At 53.4% G+C, this 25,521-nt stretch overlaps 1 protein-coding gene across 5 annotated transcripts in view; it reads left to right on the top strand.

The window, feature by feature from the left end:
* The window catches only part of ZMIZ1 (zinc finger MIZ-type containing 1), a 256,585-nt gene that overhangs the window by 192,125 nt on the left and 38,939 nt on the right, over positions 1-25,521 (top strand). For all 5 annotated transcript variants that reach the window (XM_045283537.1, XM_004715301.2, XM_045283536.1 and 2 more), the window contains one exon: positions 25,024-25,168. In XM_045283537.1, coding sequence (XP_045139472.1) covers positions 25,024-25,168 — 145 coding nt within the window. The remainder of the gene's footprint in view (positions 1-25,023; positions 25,169-25,521) is intronic.

Here is a 25,521-nt window from a genome sequence, read left to right as displayed (position 1 = left end):
TCTCACCACTGGTCCTATAGGGCTCATCCGTCCTAGATTCCCTGTGTTTCCAGTTCCTATCTGTACCAGTGTACATCCTCTGGTCTAGCTGGATTTGTAAGGTAGAATTGGGATCATGATAGGTGGGTGGGGGGAGAGGAAGCATTAAAGAACTAGAGGAAAGTTGTATGTTTTATCATTGCTACACTGCACCCTGACTGGCTCATCTCCTCCCCGCGACCCTTCTGTAAGGGGATGTCCAGGTGCCTACAGATGGGCCTTGGGTCCCCACTCTGCACTGCTCCTCATTCTCAATGATGGGATTTTTTTGTTCTGATGATGCCTGATATCTTCGACACCTCGTGATTACACACGCTGGTGTGCTTCTTCCATGTGGGCTTTGTTGCTTCTAGCCTTTAAGACCCCAGACGCTATATCTTTTGATAGCCGGGCACCCTCAGCTTTCTTCATTTCCATATGCACCCGCTTTGCCTTCAGCGATCATGTTGGGAAGGTGAGCATCCTGGAATGCCAGTTCAGTAGAACAAAGTGTTCTTGAATTGAGGGAGTACTTGAGTGGAGGCCCAATGTCCATCTGCGACCTTAATACTAAACCTATAAGTATATGCATATAGATCTATTTCCCCATCATCATATATAAATATATTTACATATATACATGCCTGTAAGTAGGCCTCTATAAATGCCCTTTGCCTCTTAGTTCTTTGCTCTATTTCCTTTTACTTTCCTCTTGTCGCACTATCATGCTCAGTCAGTGGCTGGTTTTCAGATGCAGGTGACCAGGCCTTTCTTCTGGGGTACCTTCAAGTGGGATCAAACCTCCAACCTTGTGGTTTAGTCAGGCTTCGATGTTGGGACCATCTCAGGGAAGGCTGTTTGCTGAGCAAGCCACCGAGTGTGTGAGCAAATACAGGTCGTATGAGCACAAGGCATGTTTCAGAGTGGAGTGCGTTCCTCAGTCCCCCAGCCAGTCTGCCTACATGGCGCCTGCAGCACTCCACTGCCCTCGGAGTCCAACCAGGCAGGCCTCCAGAGCTAGTCCCGGAGTGCCTGTGATCCTGGTCCTTTGGCTGACTCAGCCATTTGTCTGTCCATTGCCCTGACCGACCTCACAGCCCTGTCTTCAAGGCACTGTCTGCCAGCACTTCCCCAGCTGCCTGGCTCCCTCATACACAGGCTCTGCCCTCTTCACGGCTTGCCCCCCGCCTTTTGGCTGCGCTTCCTCTGGGGCTGGGGTGGCAGGAAGAACTCCCTGGTCCATGTGGTCTCACCTTAAGACCCCTGACCCAGAGGTTGGACTCACACTCCAGGATATGAAATAAACAGAGGTCAGGGGTTACTGACTGAACATTTTGTGATTCTGAGATGGAGCAAGAAGCAGACACCAGGCATCCCAGTGAAGTCAGCTCCATGCTGAGAGAGAACCCGCACTCATGTGGTGTCCTCTCAGCTCTGGGGGAGGAGGAACTGCCATATTACCTGCATTAGGCAGGTAAGGCACTGGGCAGCGGGGCTAGAGTTGGACTGGGAATCCAGCCTTCTGTGCCCACCAGAAGGCACTGACTGGGTCCTCAAATCAGAAAACTGGATTCTCGAGTGGACCTGAGGACGGGATCCAAAGGTGGGACTCCGAACCCCAAAGATAATCCGCTGCTGGCATCCTTTGTCCCCATGCGGGCACATCCCCATAGGCATACACTCACCCCTGTGTTTCCACGCTCCATTTAGAAAACTTAGTTACAGCTGAAACTCTCGTTTTTAGCCAACTTTGTTTTTTAATGTTGAATAACTATCGCTTGTTTGTATCTACTTCAGAAACGAAGTCCCTGGGGAAGAAGTAGTCTGTCTTCTGAAGCTGGATCTTGAAAGTCCAATTAGGAGTGATTGTTCCACTACTAAGAATTTCCAGAGTCTGCCTGGCATGCCCTGCCGAGCTCCTAATTGGTAGCCAGGGCATCCCAGTTCACATCCCCAGAACGGCTTGGGGAATCATATTTGAGGGCCAGGCCAAGTTCCAGGCATGAGCCCTGCGTAGGGGTGACGTGGGGAGGGATGCATGCCTAGAGGGTACCAACGACACATATCCTTTCCAATTCAGTGAGACTGCCTATTGTCCCAGGATGCTAAGAGGAAGAGCCAATGTGTGTGAGGGCGGTCTCTCTGAATATGGAGGGCCCAAGCTACTAGCTGTGGAGCCCTCACACCTAGTGGCGTTGGTCAACAGGCTGCCAGTGGACCCAGCTGCACTTACTGCGGAAGGTGGGCAACTGGGAAACAGGTGCCTGTAATAGAGCTCAGTCTGCAGCCTAGTGGTTTGTGTAGGTTACACACAGCAGGTTGTACCTGCTTCTCCCTCCCGAGGGAGCCATTAGCCTCCAGCCTGTGCTGACACCATCTCTGGTGCCATGGAGTAGCCGAGGTTGCCCCAGGAAGCAATGTCCCCCACCCAGCCAGACGGAATCCAGTGGCCTCTGGGAGAGTCAGGTTTCTGCCTGCCAGGTGGGCAGCCCCCTTCCGTTTCTGAAACTGCAGCTCAGCTCCCAGTGCTGCCCTGCTTCTGCCACCTGACCCCCCACCCCCAGGTACCATCTGCTGCCATCTCCAGGCATCGGGCTGGTAGCGGCCTCAGGCAGAGGCAAGGAGAAAACGGCAGAGCCTAGATGAGGAAGTAGGGGGCTCCAGCCCTAGGAGGCAGGAGGTAGTGCTGGCAGCCACATGCCACCTGTCTCTCTCCTGTAGGGATAGGCAAGAACAAGTCTAGTGATGTGTTGGCAGGTGGGTGTTAGGTCGGCTCCCCTAGTATCTCTATCTCCTGCACGTGTACGAGGCGTGGGGTTTGGACTGCCCTGTGTGCCACTATCTCTGGGTCTCTGCCTCCTGCGTGGCCCTGGCTCAGTTCTGAGGTGCTCTGCCTCTGCTTCATTTCATTTTTTTGGTCTCCAAATCTCCGGAATAAGCCCTCCCTCCCTATGCCTGTAATTTTTTTTTAACAAGCCCGCTGGAAAACAATAGTGATTTCCACATCGATCATAAACAGAAGTGATTACCATACAATTACTGCCTGAACCATCAGCCTCCATGCAATCACAGAGCCGCATTGTAAATCGGAAGACAATTGCCTGCAGAATTACCCCCAAATTTGTTTAAGTGACAACAAAAGGAGGCTGGCATTGCAGTGTTTTGGGGAGGGTGTGGAGAGTGCTGGTGGTCCTGATGGCAGGGGGTCCTCATTGGAGCTTTCTCAGAGTGCCTTCCTTGCCTTTGGTGAGACCACCGGTATGGAAATACTGCCCACTACCTTCCCCTTCTTATTCCCTTCCTTTCAGTTAACTGCCGCTTGGCCCTCCTGGCCCAGTTTATTGTAAACTCATTTATACTGAGATGTATGCACCATCCAACTGGGGTGGTACAGAAGAGTGAATCTGAGGTGTGGTGTTTTAGGGAGACTTTCTCAGCCATTCCCTGCTCCTCCTTGCCTTCTCAACCCTGGCTCTTCCACCTCTGGAGCCCACTCCTCTTCCCACCTTACAGCCCAGTCATGGGCTCTGACAGGAATTTCCTGCCTTCCATCTCAGGCAGAGAACTTCCCCCTTCGGCTGCACAGAGTCCCCCGTATCCTCCTCAAACACTCAGGTCCACAGTGCCCAGCTGGGTGACCTGGCAGCCTCCTTCCCGGGAGTCCACTTGGCTGCTACTGCTACATGCGTGTTCCAGGGTGGCTCCCAAACTAGGCATCACCTGTCCTGGGAAAAGCCCTCTGCTGGCAGCACTCCCTGGTGGCTGACCCTTTCTGGAGGGTCCTGGCCTCCCAGGGACATGTCTTGCTCAGGTCAGGCTGTTCCGAGGTCTCCAGGAAAGCCTGCCCATGGGCACACTTAAAATTCTTACTGAATTTGTCCAAATCTGGTTTATAAGTACTCTGTGCATCCCATTCAACCCTCACAGGAGGGATTGCACATGCTTGTTCTCATTTCTGATAAAGAAAGGGCCACCCCCCAAGCTGGACTCAGCCTGGCCACAGTTGGGGTCAACTAGCAAGTTCCAGCTGGTGGCACTTTTAGTTCCACGCCTGAGCTCCTCGCAGCATCTGTACTGCCCTTTAAGGGCAGGGTCGGGACTGTAAGTCTCAAGTGGAGAGAGCTAGGGACCAGAGCAGGCTGACTTACCTTGCATCCAAAGGGTCCTGGTGATGAAAGTGGTTTCTGAGCTGATGCTAACCGGCACCCGATCGGCAGCATGATGCTGATGTCCCCCACGTGCCCGTGCTGGCCTTGGTGTCACGGAGGCTCCTCGTCTGGTGCACTGGTTTCTATGCAAAGGTTTCAGGTCGGGGTGGTGTTTGGGGTTGGTAAATACAGAGCTATTGATTGTGTTGGCTCCAGCCCTCTGCCCTCTGCTGCGAGGAAACTTGGGCTGCCTTGGCCTTGGCCAGAGAGATGGAGTCAGGTCTAGTGGAGAGGTCCCATACCTTATGCTCAGCATCCACCTCCTCTGCATGGACACTGATAAGAGCCGGGGCCGGGGAGAAACTGGCAGGTGTAGCCGTGGGCGTGGCCATGCCCACTGGATATCTTGGAGGTGGTCCGACGGGTGTAGAGGGTGCACTGCTCCCAACCTGCCCTGCAGGCCTGCCCTCCTGACCCCCAGCCCCTGTAGCTTTTGTTCTTTCTGTTGGTTTCTCATTCATGGTCCCAGGTGTCCTATGTGTGAGAAGAAATGTTCTTCAAAGCCACAGAGACCCGGGCATGCTTTCTGTGACTACCGCTTTACAGGTTATGATGATTTTACCTCAAGCTGTAGTTTCTTCTTCTCTACAGTGGGACATTGACCCGCCGTATTGAACTATGAGCCCCCTAAGGTGACTGCTAGCAGATGATCGCTGCTGTCATCCTAGGTCTCGGCGTCCTGCCTGCCTTCAAGCAGGAAGGGCAGCCTTCGTTGAGCATGCATCTCGTGACGCTGTGCACTGTGCGATTCGTTTGCAGACGGCCTGTTCAGCTTCACAGCACAGCCCACCAAGGAGCCTTAGCTCCCCGGGCAGGGTGGGGGGCGGTTCCATTTCCCCTTCCTCGTCATCAGCATGGGTCTAAAGCATGTCCATCCCTGCAGGAAGCTCCATTGGACAGCACTGGTCCATACTGTCATCCCACCCATTTCTTACAGGTGTGCCATTGAGGTCTGGGTTGGTGGACAGGCACATGCAGGGTTACACTAGGCTGAGTCAGAGCTGGGATGAAAGAAAGCGTGGCCCATCGCTTCCAGTTTGCCTGGTTTGGTATCCACACATAGTTGGTGATTGCCCGGGTTCTTTTCACCGGTCCCCTGTGGGCTCCCGTGGGTTAGAGCTACGCTTTCTCTGTACCTCAGTGCCCGGTCCACAGCCTGCCCAAGGTGGGCACTTCAAAAAACCAAACTCGCTGCCATCGCGTCAATGCTGACTCATAGTGACCCCCTGTGGGTTTTCGAGACTAACTGTTCACCAGAGTGGAAAGCACAGCCTTGATCCCTCAGAGCTGCTGGTGGTTTCAAACTGCCAACCATGCGGGTCGCAGCACAGCAAGTAGCCGCTACACATTGGCTGAGTGAGGGCCGGAACACCGCCTCTTGAAACTTTGGGGAGAGCTTCCCTGCACTCCTGACTAATGTGCGTTAGCTGCTGAGGAGTGATGGATGGCCCCGCTTCTGAGATAAATGTGGCGGTTGAGGTAATCGGATTGTATGTGATGGTCTAATTTGTAGGTGAGGGTAGGAAGCGCCCAGCCATGCCTCGCCCCAGCCACCCGCATTAGTTTCATCAAATGCCTGAAATCTAAATGACAGGTCCCGAGTGATGGATGATGCCAGCTATGTTAGATGCTGTTGCCCCATTGAGCCAAGCTTTCCAAGGCCCCTACCAGGCTCCCAGCCTCTTTCATTTTTCTTTGCTTGGTTATCGCTGCATGGGGCAAGGAAGGGGGTCTGGGTTTTCATGGGGGATGGGGGTGGGCAGCAGCAAAAACTGAGGAGAGAGAAGAGTCCCGTTCCCCACAGCTCCTGGAGCCTGGGTCTCATGTCTAGCATGAGTCAGGCAGCTCCTCCTCTCACCACCATGATAGTCTTTCCATCCTCCTAAAGAGACATTTTGACCTAGACGTTCCTCATTTGAGTATAGAAACATGTACCAATCTTTTTTCCTTTTCCTTATGAGTGTTGATGTGTCCTTTTGGGGAATTCCCCCAACCCTAAAGTCATGAAGATGTACTCCCATATATATCATTCTAGACTGTATTGCATGGCCTCGTTTGGGGGAAGTCGGTGATGGGAGGTAGGGGGCGAACTCGTCTGGTCATTCTGAGCACCTGCTTGGGTGTCTTGCTTGCACCAGGCTGGTCTTTGGGAGAGATGAGAGGTCAAAAGGGCAGAGAGTCAAAAAAGGCAGGAAAAATCAACAGGACCAAAAGGCCGCGAGTCCTGCTCTTCAGGAGTGATCATCTCGTTCAGCTGAAGCATGCTTTTTAAAAGGAGCTTCAGAACATGCCACCCTTGTGTCCAAGAGTGGGGTATGTCCTTGGGGGCTTGCATTCCCTGCCTCCCGTCGGTGTTGGTGGGCTGCGGCATGAGCATTGCTGGAGGCCCTCAGGAAAGGACTGAATGCAGCACATGGAAGGAGATTCCTGCAGTCTGCACTGGTGGTGGAATGTGGGTGTTGCAGCACTGGGCAGTAAATAAGTGTCCTGCTCTCGTTGTTAGTGTTAGCTGCTGTTGGGTCTCTCCCTGGTTTGAGGCAGCTCCGTGTACAGCGTGGTCCTGTGCCATCCCCACGAGTCACTACACATTGGACCATTGTGATACGTAGGGCTTCCACTGGCAGATCCTCAGAAGTATGTTACCAGGCCTTTCTTCCTAGTGTGCCTTCATTTGGAAGTTCCATCAAAGCTTATCCAGTATAGCATCACATAAGCCTTCACTAACAGACAGGTGGTGGCTGCACGCGAGGTGCCCTGGCTGAGAATCGAACCTGGGTCTCCTATATGGAAGACAAGCATTCTGCCACGGAACCACCACTGCCCCCTCATGCTGTACTTTATTGCCTTTTATGGCAATAGGGGCCATGGAGCGTGATTAAGCAGGGAAGGAACATTAAGGGAATGTAGAGTCAGTGGAAGCTGGGAATGTCACGAAGCCCACACCGCCAACACTATAAGGCAAAGGGTCGAGGGAGTGATCCACATAAATATCCAGAGCAAGGAGCAACTGTGCAAGGGTTCTCACAGGTGTCAATGACAGACTCGCTCTCAGAGCAAAACTGTGTCACGAACGATGCTTGCCCTGGTAAGAATAGCAGAGAAGGAAGGTGGGCCTGGGGGAAGTGGTACTGTTCAACATATCTACCTTTTTCTGCTTCCATATAGTTTCAGTTACCCACACATATTAACACTCGCTCATTCACTGCCATCAAGTCAATGCCGACTCATAGTGACCCTGTAGGACGGGGTAGAACTGCCCCTGTAGATTTCCGAGACTGTACAGGAGTAGAAAGCCCTGTCTTTCTCCCAAGGAGCCCTAGATGGTTTTGAACTAATGACCTTGGGGTGAGCAGCCCAACACGTTACCACTATGCCACCAGGGCTCCTGCCCTGTATTAAGGTCATTGCTATTAAGTCCATTTGGACTCACGGTGTTGACCTCCTGTGCGACAGAGTAGAGCTGCACCGGAGTTCTCGTGGCTGTGACCTTTGAAAGGAATGCTAGGTCTTTCAGGGTGCTTCTGGGTAGATTCAAACAGCAAACCTTAAGCCAGTAACTTCATGCTTAACCCTTTTGTGCCATGCACAGATTAGCTCTTCATGTAAAGAGCATTTAAATGTAAACAAAGGAGGATATGGATTGACACAAGGAGTCAGGATCATTAGAAATTATAGGAAAACTGCAGGTTTGGAGTAGACCAGTCCCCACACCCAGGGTCCAGCTTGCTCAACTGCTAGCAGCCCAGCTTAGGTCATATGGCCACTCGACCTTTAGTCTCCACCCCAGCATTTCCTTCTCTCCGCATGTTGGCTTTTTATGGCCTCCTTCCAGGCAGAAGGCAGAGAGCTGTTTCCTGCAGGGAGAGAGCAGGCGCTGGCAGGGGAGCTGTGTGGTGATTAAACACTGCAGAGGCCTCAGCAAATGATGGGCTCCTGCCCTCAGCTGCTCAGGAAAAGGAGCAGGGAACCAGGCCTGGGGTATAGCTGGCCTTGGACAGCTTGTCGGCTGGCTCCTGCCTCCTGGGGCCAGCCCCCTGCACCGCCTATTTCTGACCAGACAGCTGTAGCAAGGGCAGGACAGTGGCACTGAGCACCCTGCATGATCTGGCTCTGCCTGCACAACCATTCTGAGTCAAGAAGCAGGGACACGTGGCCAGCACACAGGCTACTGCTAGCACAGAGCAGCATTGTGGCTTTAAATATGGCCAGCTGTGGTCACCATGTGGGCTTGCAACCAGACAGCACTCATGAGTGCTCTGATTGTCCAGATCATGTTCTCCACATTGTTGTGCCTTCGGAGCATCTGTAAGCAAGGGGTACCTGCAGGTGATGAAGTAGGTATGCATACCTGCCAGGGCCTTGTGTAAGACTGCACAGTTCATGTGTGGACAGTGGCTGTCAAGTCGGCTCTGACTCTTGGTGACCTAGCAGACGACAGAAGGCAATGTTGCCTGGTCCTGTGCCATCTTTGTGATCACTTTTGGGGTCCACTGTTGCAGCTAGGACCCAGTTTAGACCACATAGACAGACTGGGCTCCTGTACTCAGACTCCTTCCCTAGGGCCACACCTCCAGGGCTGTGAATGGATAGGTAGGGCAGGTCAGCCAGCCTCTGTGCTAAGAATATACTTCTGGTCTTGGGGACCTGTGTGCATTCTGGTGGCTCAATCCCTTCCCACTAAGCACAGCCAAGGTGCAGAGCACCTGCGACCCATCCAGTGCTAAGCTGGCCCCTTGGTGCAGTGCAGTGGTCACCTACCAGCAGCAACAGCATCCCCTGGGAACTTGTTAGAAATGCAAATTCTCAAGGCCCTCACCAGACCCACGGAGTCGAGGAAAGGGTGGCGCTAGCACTCTGTTTTTCCAAGTCTCCGAGTGGTTCTGCCTGCCGGGAGCCATTGAGCACCCCTGGTCAGGCGAGGTGGCTCCACCCTGGGACCACCCATCCTAGTAGAAGTCGATCCCCCCCGATATCCACCAGGTGTCGTATACTCTTCAGTAACAGGTGCAGCTGGGAAGAGCACTGGATGTAAATCCAACTCTTCAAATGATTCTTCATTGCGGCAAGGCAGCTGCGTATTCAAAGATATTTGAAGAAAATCCTCTGTCCTGTTTCTCCCACCTGTTCGGATATTCAGTCTCAGGTCAGGTCTGCTCCAAATGGTGTCTTCCTACGATCAACGATAAGGCAAGTAAGAGCTGGCTGCAGAAGGAATATATTTTCTGAAATGCACCGAGGCCCTGTCCTGGGGAAAGAAGACCCAAAGGACAAGTGGCGGCCAATCAGGTGTTCCAGCCAGCCAGGCGTCCCCTGTGTAGGAACCAGCTGAGGAACTCCACCGTGCCTGGCCCCTTGCTAGTAGTACAGCCCGGCTTAGAGGGTGGGATTCTAGGGCTCTTTCAGACTTCCTTACTCAGGGGTTTTCAGAAAAGGAAAGTCACAGCTGATTAGGAATTCAAGACTTAGGAATGGGAAGCATGCAAGCAGCCACAGCTCTTGTAGGATGTGTGGGTAAAGGTGAAACCCTAGGACGTGCACCTCAGTCCCTGAGTATTGCAGGAGATTTAACGACTACCCCCAAAAGTTGGCAGTTCAAGCTTACCAATGCAGCCTTCAGCAAGGCCTGGTCATCTGCTTCCCTGAAGATATCAGCCGAGAAAGCCCTGTGCAGCAGTTCGCCTCTGCAACACACCGGGTCTCCAGAGGCCCCATTGCAGGGTCATTATCTCTTACAGGGTGCAGTTGGGAAGGAGCACCTGGCTCTGCCCCTAAGTGCCCACAGGTCTGGGTGGACAGGGAAGTGCCAGATCCCCGAGTAGAGGTGGCATACTGGGCATGCCTGCTCTGAAAACAGCCACATGCGATCCTCCTGGGTGATGACAGCTGGAGTGGGATCCCTGTGCATGGGGAAAAGAGAGAGTAGGTTTCCCAACTTATTTGGCCTATTTCCACCCTGTTTTCAGGAAAAAATAAAAAAGTCGTTACTCTGCATCTGATGACAATTAACAACCCTTATCTATAGCCCATAATCCAGGTTAAAGTGTAGGTATCTGCTTTTGTGGGGCTCCCACCCCACCCCCAGAGTGGCCCTATTGCCCACTTTGGGAAACTTTGCTGTGGATCGCAACTCCTTGTGCCAAAGTCAGGAGGATACATCCACCATCGCATTTCTTGCACCAGGAACTTGAGATTCGTGGAAGATAAACGGGCCTCTGGAGGAGGGGGGGGTGGGATACTGCGGTGGAGTGGGTGGTGGCAAAAGAGGGGGGCCTGGCCAGCAGGCCCTTCCTCTTTCTCACAGGACAGCCTGAATCCAAACTCTTAGTACCCATGGCCCTGGATCACGTAGTAAAGCCCCAGCTCTCTCTCCTGCCTCGAGTCACTGTGGTGCACTCCCTCCCGAGGTCTGGGAGGCTGTCCAAGTGGTCCCTTCATTTAAACAATGGTACCGCTTGCTGAAGCTTAATCTCAGGGCTGGGACCCAGGACCACAGCCCCTTCTCTGACTTCCTGGGTCCAGGCTGAGTAGAAGAAAGTGTTGTTTGAGGGATCATGGAGTATGTCACTGGTTCCTGGCTCCCATGGGAAAAGCCGAAGGCCTGGGATCCCACACAGGGCCAGAACAACTGATGGGAATGAACAGCCAGGCCTCGGCGCCCCCAAGGGCAGACACCATGGTGTTTAGACTCGAGAGAGGGACTGACCTCAGAAAGGGGCCTCGTTCCAGCCACTCGTCTTCATCTGTGTGCTAGGAATGGGGGCCACCATCAAACTGTGTGTACCCAGCCGGGAAACCTCAGACAAGTCAATTCCCCCGGAAGACATTGATTCCTGTAACCCCGCCTCACCCCGTGGCTCCCAGTGAGAAGGCAGCCCATAGGCAGTAGTTTGCAGAGTAGGACTGGCCTGGGGTCCCTGGCATGACAGGTCAGAGCCTGTGTGGCAACTTTGCAACCTCTTAGCCAGCTCAGCTGCAATGCACTTGGAGTGTAGTCCCTCATGAGAGAGCGCCCACACTTAGGGAGGGCACCCTGGTCCTCTGGTGCTGCCCAGGCTGCAGTGGGGGTGATGGTTGCCTCTCATGCCCCACCCCCTGCCATTCCAGGCCATCGAGGGGTCTGCAGTATTGAAATCCATGTCCCGCCAAGCGGGCAGGCGCACAGAAGCCGGTCTCAAACTAATCTTTCTGGCCTCGGCTCAGCGTGGGGCAGGTCTGCTTGAGCAATGGGGACCCTGGCCCATTGCTGGTGGCCTGAGAGTGAGGACCAGAACTACCCACCCTTCCTCAGGCCACCTCTGCCCTCCACATACTTGCTTTACTGTTGAAAAACCACTAGCCACCTAGTTGATTCCGAATTACAGGGACCTCCCGCGGGTCAGAGAAGAGCTCTGACCCTCAGGGGGCTCTGCGGTTGATCACCATGGTAGACAGAAAGTGCTGCCTGGCTCCTGACCCTGCTATAAGCTCGGGTGGCTTTAGGCAGATTCCTTTGTATCTCTGTTAGGTTTCTTGGGTGGGCAACACCTTGGTTCTTGGCTTTGCATGAGAAATAATTCACGACAAAGCCTGGTTTGTGATGAAAGTGGGTTTTGATAAAAGACAGGAGAAGTTTCAGGTTTTACCGTCTCAAAAGAGTACACGTTATTTCAGGGAAGTGTGTCAAACTGCGCTGGGGCTCACAACTGAACACAGGCAGCCTGGTGGGACTGCTCACCCACGCGTGGTGAACTGAGGCCAGCCCAGCCCGAGCGCAGAAGTGGAGGAAAAAGAAAAGCGACTGCTTCCCTGCGGCCATGGTAACTTAAATCTCTTGCTGGGGAGGTGTGGTGGAAGATATTGTTGACCCCTTTGGCTGAATGAAGCCCACCTGCACCTGGTTTGGACCACCCAGGTGTACCGCCCACCTGGCTTGGGGGCTTGAATTTCTGGGTGTGTAATGCTCGCCTGATTCTCTTCCAAGCTCCTCTATGGGGGCCTTCAGGTGTGGGGAAGGACAACCTCCTCTGTCCCTATTCTGCTACCTAACATCGCTACACCCAATTCCTTATGTTTAATGTGGGGGCTGTGACTAGCTCACCACATCCAGGGTGCTGTGGAGGGACCCATGACCATGGGCAGCAGTCCCTGCCCTGGCGACTGGCATAGAGGTGCCACTCTACAGAAGTACTTACCGAGCACATCCTAGAGCAGTGCTTCTCAACCTTCCTAACACCGCGACCCTTTCATACAGTTCTTCATGCGGTGGTGCCCCCCCAACCATAAAAGTATTTTCGTTGCTACTTCATAACTGTAGTTTTGTCACTTTTATGAATCGGGTGACCCCTGTGAAAGGGCCATTCAGCCCCCAAAGGGGCCGTGACCCACAGCTTGAGAACTGCTGTCCTAGAAGAAAAGGGCATCCCCTTTCCAGTGAAGGGTCCCCGTGAGCTTGTTCCGGGTTTCTCTGCAATTGAGCAGGAGGTCAGTGGCCGTCACCCAGTGGATGGTGGAGCGAACGTTCCAGGCTGGGATTTTCAGAAAGCCTATAGTGAAGCTCAGCCTGCTGGGCAAGTCCTCTCTGGCCTATGCATCCTACCCAGTCAGCCCAGCCTCCATCCTCTCCTGGGTTAGGGTTGGCCGAAGGCAGCCAAACGAGTTTGGGAAATAGCCCTGTTTCCCTGGAGTTCAGTTCCCACGCCTGGAGTGAGTTCACACGCCTTAAGAGACTCCTCTCCTGCCAGCCCAGCCCTTGGGGAGAAGGAGTGTGTGTACTGAGCTGCACTAGGGGAGGAGGGACAGACCCAAGGGCCTTCCCCCAGACCAGGTCAACTGAGGAGCTGAGCTAGCAGGCCTGCTAAAGCACAGAGAAGCAGGTAAGGAGTGGCGGGTGATCCAGGAGACTCCATGCTGATCCTAGACAGCCACCTACATGCTTGGTCCTCCCTGCACATGTGTGAGGGATGAGAACGGCCAGGCAGAGTGCAGGGTGACCCAGTGACGCCTGCGTATTTTGAGTTTCTCGGCCCCACACAGTGTTGGGAGATGATGTGAGGCTATGCTGCTGATGGTGGTAGAACAGTGATGCTGCTCTTTTGTTGGGGAGCTTTCTCCCCCGGGAAAGCTTGAATCCACGGCCAGCGGACAGGGCTCCAGATGGAGCCCAACCTGCCATCCCCTCGATTGGCTTGTCCTGTGATCATAGAGAAGTCTCAGCCTGCAGTGGCCCCCACACCTGAAGAGGCAGAGCCCTTCCTGTAGTGGACCTCCCCGTTGTTACCTCCTTTCCCCATCAGCCCTGCACACTGTCTAACTATCAGCGCAGTAACTCCACCCCGCTCTATGGGCTCTGGCCTTGACAAAGAATTAGCTGTACAAGGGAAAAGGAGCCCTGGTGACATTGTCAGGCAGGCACTGGGCTGCTAACTGCAAGGTTCCCAGTTCAAGCTCACCAGCCACTCTTCAGAAGAAAAACGAGCCTGTCTGCTCCACACATAAAGGTTTACAGCCTAGGAAACCCTATATGGGATCAGCATTCGTTGTAATCAACTCATTGGCAGCGAGTTTAGTTTGGAGTTGGCAAGGGGAGGCCTTAGGAGGTCTGTCCATCTGGAATCCAAATTGCCAATGGGACCAGCACTTCATCCACACAGGTCCTGAGGGATAGAGAAGGTACCATGCCCCAAGAGGCATGTCACAGAGTTCAAGGGGTTCCTGCCAGATAGCTGGTCTTAGCCCTGAGGAACGTGACTCAGCTCCATTACAACACCCGGGCCAGTCACAGGGCCTCAGAGTTAGGGGCCCAGTACCTACCTCCTCTTTTACAGCCTGCCGAGAGCAGCAAAGGAAGTTGCCTGTGGTTGCACCAGAAATTGGTAGCGGCCCAGGCAAAGGTCTGATTGTAGGATCAAGGAGATGGCCATGAGGCGAGGAAGAGCCCTCTCACGGGGAGACTATGCCTGCTCTCAGGGGGGTGATGTCATGGGCCTGTGGGACAGAGAGAGTCCAGCTTGGGCCTGCAGCAGTCTTGCCCTTGACCCCATCCCTCCACACATGAGAGACTGAGGTTGAGGTTCTTGATGTCCCTCTTAGGCCTTGATTTCTCACTTCCTGAAAGACAGATCCTCTTGGCTGACCTCCTTGCTGGGACCCATGAGATGGATAGGAAGTCCAGGGTGCCAGAGGGTAGGAAGCCTCAGGGCGTATCCAAGCATGCAGAGAGCAGCCGTCTCAGGTGATAACCCCAGTTACAGATGCATGCTCGGAACTGGCTAACTGACTGCATTCTCATCTGGACACCTGGTCCCCAAGGGATCGCTGACCTTGGCTCAAATTCTGCCTTGGAACCCTGGATGGTCATGTGCTTCCCGTCTGTGCTGTGTCATCCTGGGAGGAGATAACTTGAGGGCATAAGGCAGGACTCCCTTTCCACTCTGGGCCCCCCGGGGCATGGTGGGTCTACAGTGGGGCAGAAAGCCTGACCCAGGAGCTGCAGCACATATGCCAAGAATGATTCTGTTTCTCAGCCTCACTGAGCAGACCACCCCACTCTCGCTGTGAGGAAACAGGGGCATGTAGGACTTGCCCCCATTGATTTTTGACCCCCCCCCACCTCAGGTTCCCTTACTGAAGCCAGCGGAAAGACTCCTGTTAACCACACCAAGCCCAGCTCAGCGCTCTTGCATCTTGAGAGCCCCAGTCAGACTGAGCTGCTGAAGTCTCTGGTCTGGCCAATGCCGACTAACAGGGGAGGCAGTGGGTGGCAGAGAGCTGCACTGCCAGCCCCGATGAGCCTCGGTGTGAAGGAGCTGGTGCATGGCTGGGCACAGGGAAAATAAGCATTTTGTGATGGTCACGGAGGGGGTGAAACAGCATGGATTTTATTTGAACAGCAAGCAGGTGAGAAGGCTGGAATCCTCATGGCCCCCCAATCCTAAGGGGACTTGCGTTCAACAACAGTAACAAAGACTGTTACTGCATTCATTCTTAGTGTAGCACTTTCTATATGCTATGAACTGGGTGGTTGTTGTTTTTTATTTAATTTAATCACTTTATTGGGGGCATATGCCTGATACCTGCTCCATGCATAGCAGTCACCCCGGAGGCCATGCCAGCTCACAGGCATGGTTACTTGATGGGTTTAAGAATACCAGGGTCACAAGGGTCTGAGTCAGGCTGCCAGTTTTTGTCAATCTGTCTGTCTTTCCCATCCTCAGTGTGTGGGGTTATGGGCACGTGGCACCTGGGTGCCTGCCTAGTGCTATATGCTGGTCACTGGGACTGCAGAAGTGGCTCAAATTCCCGAGTGCTAACTGGGGTGCCCTGCGGATTCACCTCCTCCTCTCATGCATCCTCTCTTTCCCTCACTGTGTGCCATCTATCCCCCTCCAGGCCCCAAGTGGCCTCTGGGGACACGTTTGAAATGGGGAGCAAATGAGCAAGAAATACGTTGGTGGGAAGCCCCCTTGACTGCCCTCAGTGCTGAGTGTGGTTGGCAGGAGCGGGCTTGGCAGCTGCGGTACAGGGTAGGGAACTCATGTACATAGTTCATGGGAGGGCGAAGAGGACTGCAGTCAGGTGTTTGGCAAAGTGCAAGATCAAGGGAGGCAGACTGCAGACGGTGGTGGAGGCACAGACCCCAAGGAGGGTGGAGATCTTGCTGCACAAGGGTTCTGAGGTCCCCAGTACCCTCTCATGACATCAGAGCCAGTCCCAGAGGTGACCATCTCCAGGTGGGGGTAGTCAAGGGGAGGAGCCTGGTGGGGGGGGCGAGTGACAGGACGTGCCCTGACTCCCAGGACAAGAGCCTCAAGGGTGTGGACCCAGTGCCGTCTCTCTTAACACTGTCCCTTCAGAGGGTCTTGGATGGGTTTCAGAAGCTGATGGCTCAGAAACATTTTATAAATGTCAACTTGTGAAATACACTTTCTGCCCAGGTTGTTTTTCCTGCCTTGTTCAACCAGCTCTTCCTCTGGCCCCAGCTGGGTGTGTGGGTGAGAACCCTTGCTTCAAGATGCCTCCCCTGCCTAGACAGCCTCTTCCTGGGCACTCCATCCCTAGGGTCTCCCAGGTCACGGAAGTCCCTGGCTGTATTGGCTTATAGCTCCCCTTTTCCCATATCCTGCCAGGACCCCACACCTCTGGCGCTGTCCCCCAAGTGTGCATAATGCTGTGTGGGCGCATGCTTTTCTCTCCTGCTCAGAGAGCTTTTCTGAGCTCCAGCAGCCTTTCAGTTACTAAGAAATAAGATGCTCTTTGATATTAACACACCTTTGTTTCAATATGCTCCAAGCCTCCCCTGCTGCCGCATTTGATGTCTTTCCTGCATGGTCAACCTCACATCCAGAGCTTCATGCCCTCCTCTCCAGACTGCCTTTCATCACCCCCACCCCTCCTTAGACTCCCCCTCCTGTCCTGCCCTGGTCCCCAGGAGCCAGCCTCTCTAGCCTTTCCGTGCCTAAAACCTGTTCACTCCATGTCTGGTCACAATGGCAGCTTTGCTGGTCTCCCTTATTGAGCGCACATCTAGTCTCCTGGGTGGCGCGCATGTGCACGGTGAGCATATCTAGTTCCATTGATGTTCTCATTCCTAGGCACCACTCTGCTTCTCCCCGACTCCCCCAACCCCCAGGGTGTCATCTGTTCCCTCCCTTTCTTTATTGTCCGAAGGGTCTGGCCACACTATTCTCACCTGATCTAAGGCCTCGTCTGACCTGGCAGCATCAGGCGTGTAGCCCTTGCTTCTACCATCTCCTCTTAGAGGGCACTGTGGCCATGGAGATCATTGGCCAGCACTCATTCACGTGGTCATCTCCACCTGGATGTGTGCTTTGGGGCAGAGGTAAATAACAGACAGTCACCGCCCCCAGAAGCACACCTCTGGGGCCAACAAGACTAAAATGATCAGGGGCTCTCCCCTTGGGAACTCACCACCACTTTGGGGTGGCTGTTAAACTGGCTTCCTTTTTCCTCAAGGACACTATGGTTGGGCAGCAAGTGGAGGAGCCAGAAACACCTTGGGGAGCAAACACCGGGAATGTAGTGCTCCTTTAGACCTCCATCCTACACCCCTCCTGGTTCTTCAATCTGGCCTCTGGTCTCCATTTCTTTTTTTTTTTAAGGTTTTTAAAATTATTTATTTATGTAATCATTTTACTGGGGGCTTGCACAACTCTTATCACAATCCATACATACATCAATTGTGTAAAGCACATTTGCACATTCGTTGCCCTCATCGTTCTCAAAACATTTGCTCTCCACTTAAGCCCTTGGCATCAGCTCCTCATTTTCCCCCTCCTTCCCCACTCCCCCCTCAGTCATGAAACCTTGATAATTGATAAATTATTAATATTTTGCCATGTCTTACACTGTCTGATATCTCCCTTCACCCACTTTTCTGTTGTCCGTCCCCTCAAGGAGGAGGTTATATGTGGATCCTCGGTTCCCCCTTTCTACCCCACCCTCCCTCCATCCTCCCAGTATCGCCACTCTCACCACTGATCCTGAAGGGAACATCCATCCTGGATTCCCTGTGTTTCCAGTTCCTATCTGTACCAGTGTGCATCCTCTGGTCTAGCCAGATTTGTAAGGTAGAATTGGGATCATGATAGTGGGAGGGGTGGGGAGTAAGCATTTAGGAACTAGAGGAAAGTTGTATATTTATCGTTGCTACAGCGCACCCTGACTGGCTCGTCTCCTCCCTGAAACCCTTCCGTAAGGGATGTCTAGTGCCTACAGTTGGGCTTTGGGTGACCATTCTGCACTCCCCTTCATTCACAATGATAAGATTTTTTGTTCTTTGATGCCTGATAACTGAACCACACAGACTGGCGTGCTACTTCCATGTGGGCTTTGTTGTTTCTGAGCTAGATGGCCGCTTGTTTACCTTCAAGCCTTTAAGACCCCAGATGCTATATCTTTTGATAGCTGGGCACCATCAGCTTTCTTCACCACGTTTGTTTATGCACAAATTTGTCTTCAGCGATCGTATCGGGGAGGTGAGCACACAATGATATTTGTTCTTTGATGCCTGATAACTGATCCCTTCAGCACCTCGTGACCACACAAGCTGGTGTGCTTCTTTCATGTGGTTGCTTCTTTCTTTGTTGCTTCTGAGCTGGATGGCCGCTTATTTACCTTCAAGCCTTTAAGACCCTAGATTGTATATCTTTTGATAGCCGGGCTCCATCAACTTTCTTCACCAGATTTGCTATGCACCTGCTTTGTGTCTAGCAATCATGTCAGGAAGGTGAGCATCCCAGAATACTGGGCTATTAGAACAAAGTGTTCTTGCATTGAGGGAGTACTTGAGTAGAGGCCCAAATGTCCGTCTGCTACCTTACTACTTAACATATAAATATATATACATATATAGTAATATATAAATATATTTACATGTGTAATGCCCGTATTTAGACCTCTATAGACCTCTGTCCTTTGCCTCCTAGTTCTTTCCTCTATTTCCTTTTACTTTCCTCTTGTCCTACTATCATGTTCGGCCTTCATCGGATTTCAGTAATTCCTCTCAGCTACATTGCTCTTGATCAAGCCTCACCAGGCATCATACACCCTCCTCACCATCTATTTTAGATCACTTGTTGTTCCCTTGTCCCTGAGTTTGTTCACAACCCCCTTTCCTTTCCCCCACCTCCCCTTCTGCCTTGTCACTCCAGGAATTGTCAGTCCCATTGTTTTCTCCTCTGGATTGTCTAGATAGACATACAAAGACAGTAGTAAGCACAAAAACAAGACAGAGCGAAACAAAACAACAACAAACCAACTATAGAAAAAAAAAGAAAGGCCTGTAAATAGTTTGTTTGTTCACCTTTAGGAGTGTTTTCTGGTCCAGTGTGATGGGCCGCCACACCCAGGCCCCAAAGTCTGTTTCTGGTATTCCGTGGGGTCTTCCTTGCTCTGCTCCCCTTGCTGCTCTGTTGCACACCCTTAGTGTTTCACTCCAGTTTCGCACAATTTCTACACTATGTCTCCAGTATTGTCCTCCGTAGTGCTATGGGTCAGTAAGGGACATTGGCACACTCCTGTTTTCAGCACATGAAACTGGAGGGAGGTGTGAATGTGGAGATTTTGCTTCATTGGACAGTAGAAGCTGGACCAGCAGCCCCAGCGCTGTACAGCCACTGGGCAGGTCGAAGAATGGTGTCGATATGGTATATGCTTTTCAGCGCAGTTACCGAGATTTACATTCAGGCTCCCTCATCCACCAGATGTGTGACCCTAGGCTAGTCGTTTGTTCTTCCTTTTCCGGGGTGCTCTATTTGTAAAATGGGTGTGATGGCCAGGTTTGTCTCATCAGCTGGGTGCGCAGGACTAGATGAAATTGTGCTCATAATATGTATGGCCTAGTGCCCAGCACAGTGGATGACCTCCATCATCTGAACACCAAACTGGGTAGGCTCTGCGTTTGCCTTCTTGCCCCCAAGACCAAGAGCCCCTGCTCAGGACCAGCACAAAGACCATTTCTGTGCCCCCAGACTTAGCTCAGGGCCTGGCAGTGGGTGGCTGCTGGTGAGTGAAATTGGTTGTTGAAGTTGAAGGCCACTGTGGGTATGGAGAAGCTGGAAGGGCAAGTGTAATATTAGGTGCTCTGAGAGGCTGGCGTGCATGTTTTCCCACAGCTAGCACCCCTCCTCCATCACTGCCACACTCCTCCATCACTGCCACAGTTCCTCTGTGGATAAGGCCACCTGGGTATATAGGCTGCTGATGTGCTAAAGGCAGGGTCCTGGGTGGAACTGAGACTCCCAGATGTTCTGTGTCCTAATGAATCTGGATCCTCCCCCAACCCCAGATGTCTGTGTTGCCCTGCCCACACCGAAGTGGCTGTCCCATGGGGAGGGAGTTCAAGGACCTCCTTTCAAGGTCGCAGACACTTGATCATAGTTGACTCCTTGTCTCAGGCAGAGCAGTATACATCGAGGCTTAGAAAGAAAGGCTGCAGGGAGGCAGAAGGATGAAGCCTCTGAAAGCTTGTGGGCAAATGGGCCTGGTCACCTGTTGGGGAGCAGGGATCTCAGACATCGTGCACCCAACAACATCCTCGGAGAGCTTCGTGGCCACCAAGGGTATGTGTTCCCCCTGCCCTGAGAACTGAGGGCCAGAGGAAAGCTGTGCCCTTGGCCATGCCCCGTGACCATCCTGCTGTCACCCCTGCAGCACTCAGGGTCAGTGCGACTAATGGCCATTTCAGCTGCCAAGCTCGCAGACCTAGCACCGTGCCTTGGCTTCATCATGGTAGCAATTGAGCTCATCTTTATTGCCCTAGAGATGGACAGCATTGTTACCATCTTCCCCACTTTAGAGATGAGGAAACTGAGGCTCGGGTAGACTAGCTCACATGCTCAAGATGTCACACAGGTGGTTGTGACAGGTGGCATTAAGTCTTTGAGATGAGTTTCAGGGGCGTTCACCCCCTCGCCGGTGCTGCAGGTGCCGTGGCAGATACAGGATCAGGCTTCTGCTCTGGGGGTAGTGTGGGCTCCAGGCTCCCCGGACCCTTCTCCTGGGGCGCACCCACAATTGGCGGACAGTGACTGATGTCCATCTGCACCTCATGGCCATCAGACTCCAAGAAGTGAGGCAGCTTGTGTGGACTCTGGCAGCTAAAAAGTGACAAGACAGGACTCACACTCTGCCGTGGGCCTCTGGCCAGGGTGCCTCCTACTCTTTCACACAGCCCTGCCTGCCCCGTGTTCATGGGCACTCAGAGACCAGGGAGTCTGCTGCTTTGAGGAAACGTCTTGAACCAGTAGGAGTTCTCCAAAGAGAGATGCAAGGAATCAATATCTAGACAAAAGCAAAGAGGGATGAAGTATGGGTGTGTTGTGAGACTGGCTCATGAAGCTGTAGGCCTGAAGGGAGAGCATCATGGGTAACAGAGGCTCGGGAGTTAGGTCACCTCCCACGATTAGGTGAGATTGCAGGTGTCAGTCTGTTCCCAGGAGGTCATACAGTGCGCCAACTTGGACTTGGCACTGACTGCAGCAGGGTTCCTCACTCACACTTCCCAGGACTTCAAGTGCAAGTACTTATACCATCTATTTCACACAGAGAGAAGCCAAGGCCCAGAGAGATTGTCATTTCCTCCGGGGATGTCGGTAAATGTGGGGAATTCCTTTTGAAGGCAGACTGTCGGGAACCTTTTGTATTAACCATGGGTATCCCAGGGCCCCTAGCTCTTAACTGTGGGGTCAGGAGAGATGAGAATCGTCAACCATCAAAATGCCAGACTTCGCAAGTTGAAGTGTTCGGGACTTTTCCAGAAGGTGAAGGGCTTGAATAGGACGCTGACCTGGCCCACTGAGGACTGGACCCAGCACACAGTAGGTGCTGGGCAGCTATTTGGTGGAAAGCTCTTACATGACTGGCGGACTGGCATCTGGGTACCTAGGTTGAGGATGAACCGAATGAATGACGCTGGTTAGGAGATGAAGAGGTTGGTTTTGAATGGATCGGGCTGTGCCTGCTCCTCTGTGTTTTACGTCGAGAAACCTGGGGCGCGTTCCGAAACCTGAGTGGAGGGTTACAGTGTATGGTCGAGAGCCGAGCTGGCCTTGCACAGCTGTGTGGCGTGAGCTCCACAGGAAGGACGGTGGGTGGGATTGGAGCGCCTCCACACCATCCTTGGAGGGCAGTGGGTGCCTCACTGAGACCTTGAAGGCGGGACGCCATGTGGGCTGGATGCCCATGACTCATTAACCGGGAGCTTTCCTTTCACCACTTTGAAGGGCAGAGAGTAGCCAGCACTGGCCAAGCCACCGTGAGGCCCAGGGAGCTGCTGTGTGTGCTTTATGCGGGTGGAAGGGTCAGGGTCACAGCGGCTCTTCTCATCTGAAAATGAGGGCCCTCGCCTGCCCCTGGAGGGAGGACCAGCTGTGTAGATGAAGCAGCAGGTGGTGGCTGCAGACAGGGTGGGCTGTTGCTGTCCTTGGCCAGTGCACTTTACAGGCCATGCCAGGATTTCTACCTCTCCCCTCCTGGGGCTTTGTATGCTGGTGCCGGGAATCCCAGAATCTGCCCATGGCCCCCTTTTGTGCCCTACCCACGACACCACGAAGTGAAGTGCCTCAACCAAACGGGCACATGACACAAACCCAGGTACAAGCTGAGATGCCCCCCTTCTCCGCACCGCCCTCCCCCAAGCCACCCCTGACCCAACTTGTCCTGGCCTGGCTGGCAGATGGGGCCAGACTCCGTTTTGGCGGCAGATTTCCACATGCTGTCAATTAACTGGGTTTGCCTCACAAGAGCCTGTATTATTTGATGCCGTTCTAAGAACCCGTGTGCCGGGCGCTGCCAGTGGGCTCCTGTGCTAAGCAGCCTCACAGAAGGGAGCGGCCTCTTTGAACTGCCCTCCACCCGCGACACTGCTTTCTCTTTCTCGTGGTTGTACGGCTGCCTCTCAGCATGCTCTTCTGTGGTGGCTTCATCATGCACACACACACATTTACGTGCTCTCAGCATGCAGACCCCCACACAGCCCGATATACAGCAGGCCTCCCTTACAGCCCTGGAAGAGAGCTCGGATCCCTGTGGACCCTGTCCCGTTCAGCCCCACCCCCACAGGCAGATTGGCCAGTCGTAAGGGTCAGGGAAGACAGGCAGTAACCCTCCTGTGGTCCTTTGTGTCACATCCAAGCACAGCCAACCCATCAGCACCTGCTCTGACTCCACATCCCTGTGCAAATGAATCTTTCAGTGCTCTGTGCCCCCTTGCACAAGCAGCAGTAACTAGGGGCTTGGGAGGAAAATGAAGAATGTATTCTCCATTGATAGGCTGCCTCTCCTCCAGCTGTGGCAAATGAGTGTCAGGCACCCACATTAGGGGCAGATGCTGGCCAGAGTGGAGCCATCTCCTCTTTCTACCAGCCCTCCCCATCATGGGTGGTGATGGAATGCACCCCACAGAGGGGGCAAGACAGGTCATGTAGGATACAGGAGGAACTATGAACCTGCAGCCTACTTTCATAATTCACCACTGGTATCCCAGCCCGGGGAAGGCAACAGCTGCCCTCTTGGGGGTAGGGCTCGGGCTGCATCCCAGCTCCAACTCACCGCCTTGGTTGGGTACCTTTTCACACTGCACAGGCTGGACACCTGTACCCAGCAACTCGGTGGCGACTCCTTGCCACCCCTCTCACCCCTGCACAAACCACTGCCTGGTCTCCAACAGGCTCCCAGAAATGTGGCTACCCCTCTCCCATCAACGAGAGGCCAGAGAGAGAGCTCTGGCCGCTGCTCTGTTCTCCCCAGAATGCTGGGACCAGTGGGTGGACAGAGGCAGAGGCTGATAGGAGCCTGTGCTGTGGGGCCGGGCAGTTTGCCAGGGTAAGGAGTCCTAGGGTCTTCCCGCAGGCCACCAAGCACAAACTCAGAGGGGCCCAGAGGCTTGGGAGACTGACTGTCCTCTCACACTTTTGCTCCAGCCTCTGGTGCCACAGGGCCTGGATCTCTGCCCCTCTGTAACAGGGCATATAACAGCTGGCCTGGGATGCCCTTGCAAGGGGTGAGGCAGGCATGGGAAAAGGATGCAGAAGCCTCTGTCCTGTGTCCAGATGGGGGAGCCTCACACTGAGGGTGAGGTCTTCGCATCCAGCCAAATGGCAGGGTGTGCTGATTCAAAATGCCACCGGCTGCCTAGATCAGTTCTTCTAGAACAGCCTTCTAGAACAATCTAATCAGTGTAGCTGAAGTCCTCAGGGCAGGAATGGGGCATTGGCTGGATGTGGTCACCCCTCTGGCATCCACACAGCCTCTGTCGCTTTCCTATTTGCTCCTCACCACAGGTTTGGGAGGCAGGCAGCCAGAGGAACTCGGCCCCCATGTGATGTACAGGCACACTGAGACCTGAAGAGGGGTCTGTAAGCTTCTAGGGCCACAGAAGCTCAGCCCAGCCTGTCAGCCTCACTCTGTCCTACTGAACGACTAGGACTGGACGCTGAACTCCAGAGTCACGTGCTTTTGACCACACTGGGGCAGCAGTGAATGAAAGGAAGGGGGCACTGTGCGTGCCCCCCCCCTCCCCCGCCCAAGTCATGTCTCAGGTAACCCCAGGCTCTTTTGTCTTGGTGGTAACCGCCCTGGGATTTGGAGGGTTCTCACATGTATTTGATGCCCTGGCTGACCTTAGCCAAGCCACCTGCCCCCACTGTCCCCTGCCCTGGAAATCCTAGCCTACGTCCTCCCAGTAGTGAGCACCCTAACAGTGACTGTGGGCTGGACTGAACGGAGACATGGTGGGTCCTAGGCCCAATGGGTATTTTCTGGGTGGGGTGTACCCAGGGAGAGCCTAGGGACATGCATGGGATCATCCACAGGTTCCCAGAAGGCTCTAGGTCTTGTTTACATTTTGTGATTTTGGAGCCATGCCCCCAGACCCAGGAAGAAGCCACATACTGCTGATTGTCTCGGTTCAAACAAGGTGGGTTGGGTGGGCTTCCCAGGGACACCTGGGGTGGCTGGCATTGCCTACCCCGGCTTTTCACGTCTCACCTCAGTGTGAGTCTCTGCATCCAATTAATTGACTTGGCTCTTCCCTGCCTGCGGCCTCTATCCTCCTTATAGTACCAGCTGCTGAAGATGAACCTCCTGATTTTTTCTTACAGCAATAGAAAATGCTAGTACCCCGCAGGGCTGTGTTAGTGCCCCACTGAGGCCTGCTGGGAAAGTTTAGTGATGCCCTTGGTGTCTGCACACGAAGCTGGGGGCAGACCCAGCACCAAGCCAACTCAATGTGGGAAGCGCACAGTGTCCTGGGTGTGTGTGACGGCCGGCTGCCTGTTGACCATGCTTTCCTTGCTTACAGCCCTGCTGTCCTCCTGGTGTGAAGAGCTCGGCCGGCTGCTGCTCCTCCGACATCAGAAGAGCCGCCAGAGTGACCCCCCGGGGAAACTCCCTATGCAGCCCCCCCTCAACTCCATGAGCCCCATGAAACCCACTCTGTCGCACAGGTGAGGGGACGGGTGCCACCAGGAGGGGGCGGGTAGGGCTCCGTGGAAGAGTTCCTTAGGTGTAAGAACAGGGGCCCGCAGCCTCAGCAACTGTGAGGATGTTACATGCTTTCTTTTTTTTTAAAGCCTGGACTTGCTACTAAGAGCATAATCTACATATATATATATTTAAAATCATTTTAATGGGGGCTTGTACAACTCTTATCACAATATATTTACATATGTGCATACATTACATACATACATCCATTGTGGCAAGCACATTTGTACATTTGTTGCCCTCATCATTCTCAAAACATTTACTTTCTACTTGAGCCCTTGGTATCAGCTCCTCATTTTCCCCCTCCCTCCCT

Source organism: Echinops telfairi, unplaced genomic scaffold (assembly GCF_000313985.2).
Source record: "Echinops telfairi isolate 266 unplaced genomic scaffold, ASM31398v2 ScPeMD7_7462;HRSCAF=8500, whole genome shotgun sequence".
NCBI classification, from domain to species: Eukaryota; Metazoa; Chordata; class Mammalia; order Afrosoricida; family Tenrecidae; genus Echinops; species Echinops telfairi.
This window is presented reverse-complemented; position numbering and strand designations above follow the sequence as displayed.